The sequence below is a fragment of the Stegastes partitus genome, unplaced genomic scaffold (genome assembly GCF_000690725.1).
Source record: "Stegastes partitus isolate 25-593 unplaced genomic scaffold, Stegastes_partitus-1.0.2 Scaffold255, whole genome shotgun sequence".
In the NCBI taxonomy this organism is placed as follows: Eukaryota; Metazoa; Chordata; class Actinopteri; family Pomacentridae; genus Stegastes; species Stegastes partitus.
This window is the reverse complement of record NW_007577986.1, coordinates 327,163-338,691: the sequence shown is the minus strand read 5'-3', so window position 1 is coordinate 338,691 and position 11,529 is coordinate 327,163. Positions and strand designations below refer to the sequence as shown.

The following is an 11,529-nucleotide window of genomic DNA, read 5'->3' as shown; positions in this document are numbered from 1 at the left end:
ATTTTTATTTTTTTATCAGCTTCCATTTCTTCAACAAATACCCATTATGTTGCGATCAGGGCCACGCCATCTGCTACGGGACCGTTTACTGTTTACATAACAGTAGTAATGAAATCTTAATCTGACCATAGTTGTCATATAAATGTAGTGTCACATGTGACAAACAAAACTGTGGTTCCAGGAATTCACTCCCGGGCCAAAACACAGTTCAGTATTTACTTGGGGATGAACTGGTATCAAAGCAACCAAATGTCAAAGCCTGAAGGGAAACCAGTAAAACATAAAACACACTGTTATGTGCAAAATTGGCCTCTTATCTGTCCATCTCGTGTTTTCTCCATCACCTACAACTGTTTTTCATCTGTTTGTATATATTCTTTAATTAAAATAGTTCTTATATATTTGTTTTTCTTTCAGCATACTGCGCGGTGTACTGTAGGAAGTGAAGAAAGCAAAGTGAACAGTAAACTTCATGCAACCTGCTCTGGATAATATGGATAATGTGCTTAACTGTGGCTAATACAAAGCATATTTGAAAAGTTAAAATGTGGCACAGTCGAGGTATGAAGCAGCAGAAACTTCAAATTCCAAAGTGTGAGTGTGAAGAAATTGAGTAAATGTACTTAGTTGGACTTTTAGTTACCATGTTGTTTACAGAAAACCTGAATTGCTCATTGACATTTTTTTTCCCATAATACATCCATCACATCATAACCTCAGCTGGACTGTTTGTGAAATGTCACTGCATTGTAAAACATTTGTCAAAAAAGACCATAACTTTTTAACTTATTAAACTACAAGCAGAGATTCATCTGCCAGACTTCCTTTCTAAAGCGCATTACGTCTTTAATAATAAACCCTGAGAAGACGTACATAGTAAGAGCATTTTACTACAAAGCACGTATTCTTACAGCCTAGTGACTTTTATCTGGATGCAGGGCTTCTTGCTGGGAACCTCACACTGCCCCCAGAGCAACACTCATTATCACGAGTGTTTTTTATTGCTGTAAGTGGAGCAGACGTCTGCTCACTGCACACCGTCCTGCAAAGAAAAGTGAAATGAGCATTGCTGAGAAATAACACTTGTTCACTCTGTTTTTGGGTGGATTTTCACTTTAAGGCTCAACGGTGTCAGAGGTTCTTGCAGGATTAAAGGTTTTTTGTGTGCAAGCTACTCAACTGTGAGTCATTTCAGGACAGCATGTCCTTAAAAAACCTCATCGTTTTTATGGACTGATAACGGAACGATAAAGCAACTGGTGTCAAAACTCTGCTCATACCTAGAAATGAATTGTTTTATCAATAATTTGAAGTCATTTCGACTATGTGACTGAATAACAGAATGAAAGGCCACAGTAAAGAGGAAAATGCATGGTGTTAGAACTCAGTTATGATTGATATGATGGTTAGATATGAAGACAACTTATTTTCTCTTCCAAAATGCTCTCTTAAGCTACTGAATACAACTGGTCATTATCCTTTGTGGTACTTGACTCAAATCAGTGGTATCATGTCTGTTTATTTTGGGCTAAATGTAGACTGGATGATTTTAAAGAAGCTGTAGAGTATGAAACAAAGGGTGTGCATTATTTCTGTATTTGGGTCAGCAGTCCTTTCATTACCTAAAAGCATCCCTGCTCAGCAGTGAGCAGGAATGTGATTTAAAGAGTTAATCAGTCCTCCTCCAGCCTCCACCCCGGAGCTGAGGTCATATGCTGCACCTTACAATAGGCTGCCATTATGTAAGCGCTCCGACTGAAGTGGAACACTGATTATCAATGGTTTATTCAAACATCATCTTACGGCAGCTTCCAAAATGAACTTCAATGAGGGATCTGAGGAACCAAAGAAGGAGGTAAGTTTTAGAAATAAACAAATAAGTCTTTCCTTAGACTGGATTTATCTGCTGAGTGAAATATTCATTTCACTCTTGCATGTGTTTTGATGCATTTTAAGGTGAACAAAGTTCAAATAAAATATTCTTTTTTCTGGAACCAATAAGTACAGTGAAGTTCTGCATCCTGCCGAGTCTGCAAAGATCAAATGAACCATTTATTCAAACACTCTGCTCTGTTGTGGAAATTCTGGAAGAGTAGGATGAGGAGTCCGACACAGATGAGATGACTTAAGTTGAACTAAGGTTTACTGATATCAGGAGAAGTGACACTAAGAGCAGCAGCTCACGCATGCATTGCCAGCATCAATCCTAAAGATCCCTCTCACACCTTTAGTCTTGTGTCCTCCTTCAGTGGGAGCCACATGTAGATTTGTGGGTGAAAGGGAAACAAAGATAAGTCTGCGGTTTACGTGAGGTCAAGAATGTATAGAAGAGTTGCAGAACGCACATCTGCTGCAAACACCACGTTTACCTAAAAGAGGTTAATCAGTGAAGGATCTTCTCTAAAAGATTAACTCCAAGCCAGCAAAGTAATTTTTCCTTCACATCGTCCATTCAGTCTGCAGCGAGCACTGGGTTACACTCAAATCAGTTATTGCACGGTTCTGCAAAACTGTTTTTTTTTTACAAGGTTGCACGTTTTGGTTTCGGGTCACAAATAGCTACAATGGAAACGTAGCTGTCCATGTTATTAGCTATTACATGGTTTTGAACTTTAGTCATTTGTTGAATACATTTGCAGTCCATCCTGCTGTCATTGCTTCATTTTATTACTTTATGACTGTGTGCAAGACTGCACAGACGTGAGAGCTTCTGTGGGAATTCTGAGTTTGGCCTGAGAGGACCTGTGGTTGTTTCTTTAATTTTAATAATTGTTGTATTTATTAATGACTCCTTCACTCATATTCATTGCAGTCTGTGCACAAATGAAGAAAAAATAAATGTCACTTGTGCACGTAGAGTGAACCGAGGAAGATACCCCCACCTCCATAATTCCTCTCCTGATCATTACATATAATGAATTTTAATTTCAGGTCTTTTCTGGGATGATAGTGACCCTGTTCATCTTTAAAAAGCTTTTCAGCTGTGTTGATGTTATAATTTAACACATTTACATTTAGTGTTATGATAACAAAGTTGTAGTTATGTGATTTATGAATCATCTAAATGTGTTAATTTAAGCATATTTCTCGTGTACATATAATGCTGACATTCAGATGAGATATATTAGACCAGAACATAGATATTGTTTAGAAGGGTGATGTCTTACCTCAGTGTACCCTGCCAGTTCCTAACAAGGCAGTCTTTTATGAAGGGCTTGTACACTGGAACTGTTGATTTCATTAATTAAAATAATAATAAAAATAATAATAATTAAAGTGATCATGTGCTGTCTTGTTTTAAAAAGCTGTTTATAAGAACAAGTTTGGGGTTGCCAGGTTGTGAAAAATCAACTTTGCATACTTGTTGTTAACCCTTACTATTCATGCAGCTTTATTTAGTCTAATTATCGACAATTTCATCAGCTTTAAATATTCCTTGAATACTTCACTAACAAATTGCTGTTTATCCAGATATTATCCTGGAATTTGACACCAGTCAGAGAAGGTTGTTTTTTATTTTTTGCACAGTAGTCACACCAAACCTGTTAGTAATTAACAACAGCTCATGACCCCCAAACAGTGCTTTTAGGGGTTTTATTTAATTCTATTTATTTATTACCACTTTATCCACCTTGCAGGGACTTCTACAAAACAAACGACACGTAGAACATGGTGCACTTCCCGTTGTCTGTTGATGCATTTGCCTGTTTTAATGCAGCATTAATAAATAGAAATTTATTACCCTACCCTACCAAATGGATCAATAAAGTTCTATCTAATCTAATCTAATACAGACTGTAGCTGCTGCAGATGTTCACAGAACCTCACTGGCTGTTCTTCTAATGTTTGAAACGTAGGGGGAGTCGACACCCAGCTATGCTTTCTTTTTACTTTTCAGGGCATATTTAGCTTTCACACAATTGTACATGAAGTCCTGTGTTTTTAACTTTTTACAATCTGTAATGTATGTCACCTTACCTCAGTTAAATAAGTATTCAGCAAACACAGAGCATCTGTCAGGAGTTTGAAGAACTTAACCGAGGTGGATTCTTTATCGACCAGGTTCGCTCACACATTAAACAAAATTAACTTTAACATCTCTCGAGGTACTTGAATAGAATGCAACAATGCAAGTAAACTTAGGGGCTTGCAAACTAATCAATTAATACAACAATTCGAGCACAGTTCCTATAGATTTGAAAAGACAATGAAAAGATGTGCATTTAGGTCGGGATAAGTGTTAAGTGTGTAAAAACCATATGGGCTCTACATCAGTGATTATTCACAGTATATGCATGCATAATGCTTGTCCATGTTCCGTTTGTGCAGTTTGCTTGACTACATATTTCACAATGACTTATGTATGTGACAGCTGCAAATGACAGAGTGCTGGAGAGACGGAAAAGATTTAAGTCTCAGTGGTCATTTCCCTCGACTCTCCACCTCCTTTGTGCTCTTATCTTCACCTGCATCATTTATTTTTCACCACATTTACGGCAGGAAATAAACAAGTTTGTTTTTGTTGTGTAACTTATTGGTGATCTAGATATACATTCCTTCTATCTTTTCCCTGAAAAAAATTACACGAAGCTGAGCCTGTGGTCATAGTACCGTAAAATCCTGATAAACATGGAATAACGTAGCAGATTCTCTACACCCCACGGTCACTTCTGACAACAGAACAATTGTATTACCCTCAGCATAAACTCGTCCTCTCACCCATTCTAAGTTTATTGTTGAGAGAAAGCTCTTGCTTGAAAGGTACTCCGCACTCGGACAACAACAAATATTGGACTTAGAGCAAAACATCTGCAACAAAATGACAAAAGAACGTGTGGATGAATATCAGCCTCTGCTCGTTAAAGGACCAGACAGACAGCGACCAAAGGTAGGTGGAGTGTGGTGAATGAAATGGTTCGACCAAGAACTGGATCTCTTCGAGTGGCGGGATGCAGCTTTTTACGCAGGATTACATGAAAATGTGTGTTTTGAACGACGCGTTTGTGTGTGTTCTCCTATTTGCAGTATCCAAACAAGTCTCTTTTTCTGGCTGTGTGTGCTGCTTGTATCGGAGGAACCTTTCAATATGGATATAACATATCTGTCATCAATGCACCCACACAGGTAATGAATCTGCTGCGTCGTGATAAGAACAGATGCAGATGTAGAGGATGCCTACACACTATGGGATCTAAATAGAATAGAATAGAATAGAATAGAATAGAATAGAATAGAATGCTTTTATTGTACACAAAGTACAACGAAATTAAACGTCAGGATGGATTCACTCTGTGGTGCAAATTCAGTAACACGGAGCACAGAAAAGACAAGTGTATTATTGTGTGAGAGTCTTGTGTTAGATAAGTTAAGAATAAAGAGGTCCACACAGGTCTTGTGCTCCTCATTTGTAGCCTAAAGGCCTGTGGATACTCAGCCTCTACACCAAGCAGGGATCTAATATGAGCCTCTGTTTAATATCAGCTGGAATAATGTGAATCAATCAATGGCAATAATGTGTATTAATATTTGTGCACAGATCAGGTCAGAAAACAATATGCAACTCATACAGTCTGTGCATATACACATCTATTCTTATTATCATCTCCCACTCTCATTTCATTCTCTTTTTTTTTATCTTCAGTATGTGCAGGATTTTATCAACCAAACCTGGAGGGCGCGTTACCAAACTGGCATATCAGGAGATGTCCTCACCCTTCTCTGGTCCACTATTGTGTCTATGTTCACCTTAGGAGGATTTTTAGGAGTAACCATCGGTGGGACGTTGTCTGTTAAGCTGGGCAGGTATGTACAACAACAGATCTACTGGCATGCTGCTTGTTGTTTTCTGTATTATGCTGCTGTGACGTGCTCGTTGCAGGAAAGGGACACTGCTGGCCAATAACATATTTGCATTAATGGCTGCTCTGCTGATGGGTCTGAGCTACCCTGCAGGAGTATTTGAGTTGCTCATTATCGGACGTCTTTTCACTGGAATAAATGCAGGTAAACATTCATTTGAAGGCTTTGTTACTGAAAAACAGATGTATGCAAGAGATGTGAGATGATCCTTTTAAATATTTGGTTTGAACATTGCATGTCACACTTCTGAAATGTGCATTTAATATTTTATTTTATCTTATATATTTGTAGGCATCGCCCTCTGTGTTCAGCCTCTGTATCTGGCTGAAATTGCCCCGACTTCAATACGTGGAGCTATGGGAATGGGAACCTCGGTTTTCATCACTGGTGGGATCTTGACCGGACAAGTGATCGGCCTCAAGTAAATGCTGAATTTACGAGCCTATCACCGGAATCTGAGTTTAAAATGAATTGCTATGTTAATTAAAAAGCATGTTGACATGACATCTATGTGATTACGCAGAGAGCTCCTGGGCAGAGAGGAGTACTGGCCCATCCTGCTCTCCACAACTTGCATCCCAGCGTTCCTGCAGCTCCTGATCCTGCCCTGGTTCCCGGAGAGTCCACGCTACCTGCTCATCGACAAAGGAGACGAAGAAGGTTGTAAGAAAGGTAACATGACGACTTCTGTACCACTGCTTTTATTTCAAAATCAATAGGATCCATGTTTTGCCTTCAAGGATCGATTAAGTGCATGTGACAGTATAAAAGGCTCAAGACTCTCCTCTTCTCTGAAACTGCCAGAGGCAGAGACTCAAGCATGTGACTACATTGTGATAGCAGCACAATGATGTGAAAAGAATGATGCCGGAAACCTTCTGACAGGCTTCTTCAGCACAGACTCAGCCTGATCAGACGAAGAGAAGAAAGCTTCAGACACTGTGTCATGTGTTTTCCTCTCTGCAGCCCTGAAGCAGCTGCACGGCATGGCTGCGTGTGACGATGAACGGGAGGATATCGAGAAGGAGAAGAATAACTTGACAGGTTTGCAAGCCAAGAAACCATGGGAGCTGTTTACTGACCGCAGTTTACGCTGGCAGCTTCTCACCATCGTTGTGCTCAACATTGCACAACAGCTGAACGGCATCAATGCTGTATGTACATGATGCTCCTCACTTCAGTGACTTTACAAAAAGATGAAGAAGCTTTACCTAAAAAGTTAAAGTTCTTTTTTTCTTGTCTGTATTTCCTGCAGATTTACTTCTACGCAGATTACGTGTTCAGACAATCAGGCATTCCCGTTGATAAAATCCCATATGTGACTGTCGGCACCGGTGCCTGTGAATGCATCACAGCTTTGACATGTGTAAGTCTGAGTTTCCCATTGAAGCACATCTGATTTTACTTGGTGCTACAGCAAACAGACGAACAGTGATACTGCAGGTGGCTGACGACAAGTAAAATCTCAGAGCTTTAAATGCTTAACTGTTACAATTATCAACAAATAAGTAAAAGAGAAGTAAGATAAGTGGAAATAGAGCATAAGATGGTAAAACACGAAGCAGGATTTCCTGGAACTGACCTGCCATGACAGATCAGGCCTGATGTGTTTGCCCACACAGTGTTTTTTTAGTCTTGTGACATGATGTGTGTGTCTCACAGGGAATGCTCATTGAATGTCTGGGAAGGAAAGTGCTCATCACAGGCGGATACACACTGATGTGCATCTGCTGCATTTTATTCACACTGACGCTCACTTTCCAGGTAATTAACCGTAAGACCAGACTTTGGAAAAAAAACAAAACAAAACAGGCATTTCAATCCCTATTTCTAGCTTGTGTTAACATTTCTTTCTCCTGTCTCTTAGGATGTCAGCCCAATTTTCCCATACTTGAGCATGGCGTGTGTTTTTGCTTTTATCTTGAGTTTTGGCTTAGGACCAGGTCAGTCACTGAAATCGTAACTTTTGGGAGTTTTTTTTGCTTCATTGCCGCCTTTCTTCAGCAGCTGCATAACAGTGATTTCTTTCTGTTCTTCTCCTATGAAGGTGGCGTGACCAACATCTTAACCACTGAGCTGTTCACACAAAACACGCGCCCTGCAGCGTACATGATTGCAGGATCAGTGAACTGGTTGAGCTTTTTCTTCATCGGCATGATCTTCCCCTTTATTGTGGTAAGTGTTTACGATGATTGGGAATATGTTTTACGAAGACTAGGTGCATTTAAAGTCAAGAAGCAAGTCTGGATGTTTGATAGCATCGACTCACTTGTGTTTCTTTGTCACAGCTCGGCCTGAAGCAGTACTGTTTCCTGGTCTTCTTGGTCGTCTGCTGCTCGGTGGGAACGTACATTTTCCTTGTTGTTCCTGAGACCAAGAACAAAACCTTCCTGGAAATCCAGAACGAGTTCCTGTCGTCCAACAAGAGAAAGGCGTGCAGTTCTGATGGAGCAGGGACAACACTGTTATCGACTTCTATATAAAACGTACCTCATGATTCGGGTTGATCGACTGAAGCCTCTTTGTCTCCCACAATATGTATGTCACAAAGATAATTAATGAGGATTGGTAGTTCACACATGACACAACATATCTATGATGTAGCGTAGCAATGAATTACGCTGTGCACAACTTCTGGTGCAAGCCCTCATACCATCACACATTGACCACTGCAGCTCCTTACTGGTGGGCCTCCCCGCATCCACGGTCAAACCTCTGCAGATGATCCAGAATGCAGCAGCACATCTGGTTTTCAACCAGCCAAAAACAGCACGTCACTGTTCAGATCACTTCAGTGGTTTCTAGTGGCTGCCCGCATCAAATTCAACACTACACAAAACTACAATGCGAACAGTTCCCTTCTACCTGAAGTCTCTCATTTGGATCTACACTCCCTCTCGCTCACTACGCTTGACCAGCAAAAGCTGCCTGATACAACCACCTCAACGGGCCTGAGGTCAATAGCTGGACTCTTCTCCTCTGTGGTGGAATGAGTTACCACACTCTGTTGTCTCTGTTTCTTTCTTTTCGGTCTTTCTGAAGAGCCTGCTGTTCCCGCTTTTCACTTTTTGGACTTGACGGACTGAAACCAACAAAACAAACTCCTATAACCTCCTATTTCGTCTGCTATTGGCTTCTCTTGCCTTTCACACTTGAATTTGTTCTATGGCACTTATCCAGGTTGCTTTCTCCTCACTAGATCCTTGCTTGTGCTGTATCTGCTCTCAGATGTACGTCGCTTTGGATAAAAGTGTCTGCTAAATGAAAATGTAGAAATTGTAGAAATGACACTGTCAACTGGTGCCTTCGGAGATGTGCCGGGTAGTGGTAACTGCATCTCTCGAGATGATCTACAAAATTATCTTCGCAAGTCGTGTTTTGGTACAACATGTTTTGGTTTTTAAAGCTTTTACGAAAGGTGCTCTACTGAGATTTTTCAATAAAGATCAGTTTATGAAAAATGTTGTGTAAACCATGCAAATGGGCTCAGAGTGAACTTTGCGTGGCATTTAGGCTGCTTGATATTTAGCTTTTCTAATCTTTCAGTGTGGCATGTGATCCGGAGAACAGAGGGTTCACTGAAGTGTTGTTCATTTACAAGGTTGGAAAGAGTTTTAGCGAGAGTGTCAGTGTGTGTCTGTGTGTTAGAGAGTATTAGAGGTATGATCAAACAGACAGTATGATGTTTTTATATATGCAAATACATTTACGAAAAGAGAAGTAAGAAAAAGAAGTAAAGCAGATATTTAGGTAACATGGTTGCTGTGAAGGAGTTTATGTGACGTAACAATAGAAATACATGGGCTCATTCAAAACAGACCTATTTATTTGTTAAAAGTGTTTAACGCAAATTGAGCTACAATATCTTTCTAATTGTGCCACAACAGTTGAACTGGGACCTGCTCTATCATTTTTGTCTGTTCCCCAAAAGAACAACATTTAATCAAAAAGCTACTTGAGCAAAAGCAAAACTGAATTAAAAGCACAAGCAGGCAAGCGCTGGCTACTCGAGCTACTCAATTAAAGTAATCCTACACTGACTGCTAGTCTTGAGGAGTTGGCTCAAATTCCCAGCTGCTATAATAGGCTTAACTTCAAAACTATTCATGACAGCAGTGAGGAAAATGTGATCAGATTAGATTTCTGTCTTTTATTAAAACTGTACAGTGCGTGGCGAGCACAAATAACAAAGAAGAAGAGATAAAACTCTAAATGAAGCGACCAGACTCGGTGGCTCATGTAGTCTTTGTATGTCCGTCAGGTGTTCGTACAGCGACGGAGCGAACTCCTGATTTAAATGATATGCTTCACTTAGCAGGAAAAATGTTGGCAGCCAAGATTTGTACAGATGTGCTACTGATTGTAAGCAACAAGCTGTTGTCTCAGTGGGAAGCTGAGACCATACATGCATGGCCAGATTAACCCATGATGGGGATATGAGGCAAAAATAAGCTGTGGGCCCTTGTTGAACTTCTCTTTCTCCTGCTTTCTGTGCGCTGTGTATGTAACATGCACCCTGTAGCCTTCAAACACCCATGAAGTGCCAAAGCAGACTGCTTAATTAGATTTTTCCGAGCTACAGAAAAAGTACACTTGTGTTGCAGTATACATGCTCCTAGGTTACAGAATATGCACAATATACAAAACACTACTAGAGGTGTTACAATAAAGTTTTAAAACAAGGTCTCCATATAGAACGGGGCCTTAAGATAAAGTAGTAATGCAGGATCTGCCTTAAGCTGATTATTATTTCAGATGATGGTGGTTTTTAATGGTCAATGTTTCAAAATAAAGGTACAATTGACAAAAAATGTGTCAAGTCAGCTTTGCCTAAGTATGGTGAATACACGCTTACATATACAGTCAGCAACCAGTGAAGATTGTCCACAGTAGCAGGGCTTGCAGACACCCTATAATAATAATAACAATGGTGTAAAATCTTCATCTTCAAAGACACTAATCAATATTAATAACGCTTTGTAAACAAGGGTTTAAAACACAAAAGCAGGGTACCCGTGAGGTAAAATACCAGCACTTAAACTCATAACATAAAGACCACAGGTGCAAAAATGCGAAAAGGCAATATGGCTATAACAATAAATACAAGCAAAACAATCAAAGAAATAAAACTTTAATAGCCAAGTCAAATCTATGCCATTTATATATCACATTTACAATACCAGAAAGTCAGCTAAAGTGCTTTCCGGTGAATAAATATGACTGGTGTTACAAGTTTACCTGACCAATTTAAATATTAGTGTTAAGACCTTAAGATATGATTAATTATGCAAACTTTCCTGACTTATTTAAATAAAAGGGGTAAAGACTCTACAATGTTATTTATTTTAAAATTTGGGATACCTGAGTTATATAAACATCAAGATTAGGACCCTACAGTGTTACTTATTCTGTCAATTTGCCTGAGTAGTTCAAATTTAAAGATAAGATAAGATAAGATAAGATAAGATATGCCTTTATTTATCTCACAAGGAGAAATTCACATCGTTGACAGCAGCTTCCAACAGACGTACACAGATACGACACAGGAAAAAACAAAAAATAAAAAATGTACATATAAATATCAGATATCAGAAATAGTGCAAACATGAAAAATGGGCTTCTGGGAATATAGAAAAAGATATATGTATATATATATATATATGTATGTTT

At 39.3% G+C, this 11,529-nt stretch overlaps 1 protein-coding gene across 2 annotated transcripts; it reads left to right on the top strand.

Moving 5' to 3' along the window:
- Window positions 1-1,780: 1,780 nt before the first annotated feature.
- slc2a11b (solute carrier family 2 member 11b) lies at window positions 1,781-8,848 on the top strand. 2 transcript variants are annotated; one of them, XM_008282040.1, is made up of 12 exons: window positions 1,781-1,855; window positions 5,026-5,124; window positions 5,642-5,802; window positions 5,879-6,003; window positions 6,151-6,280; window positions 6,383-6,531; window positions 6,826-7,013; window positions 7,115-7,225; window positions 7,522-7,623; window positions 7,727-7,802; window positions 7,907-8,034; window positions 8,148-8,848. In XM_008282040.1, the coding sequence occupies exons 1-12, from the start codon at window positions 1,817-1,819 to the stop codon at window positions 8,340-8,342; spliced, it is 1,503 nt and encodes a 500-aa protein (XP_008280262.1). In that variant the 5' UTR covers window positions 1,781-1,816; the 3' UTR covers window positions 8,343-8,848. The 2 variants fall into 2 exon arrangements, with proteins under 2 accessions (XP_008280262.1, XP_008280261.1); XM_008282039.1 differs by lacking the exon at window positions 1,781-1,855 and adding an exon at window positions 4,755-4,888.
- The last annotated feature ends 2,681 nt before the right edge of the window (window positions 8,849-11,529 follow it).

Bases quoted from the DNA above. Each gene is read 5' to 3' on its own strand.
- slc2a11b (XM_008282039.1), top strand. From the start codon at position 4,820: ATGACAAAAGAACGTGTGGATGAATATCAGCCTCTGCTCGTTAAAGGA. The intron at 6,532-6,825 runs GTAACATGACGA...TCCTCTCTGCAG, and splicing joins CGAAGAAGGTTGTAAGAAAG to CCCTGAAGCAGCTGCACGGC. The intron at 7,624-7,726 runs GTAATTAACCGT...CCTGTCTCTTAG, and splicing joins CACTGACGCTCACTTTCCAG to GATGTCAGCCCAATTTTCCC.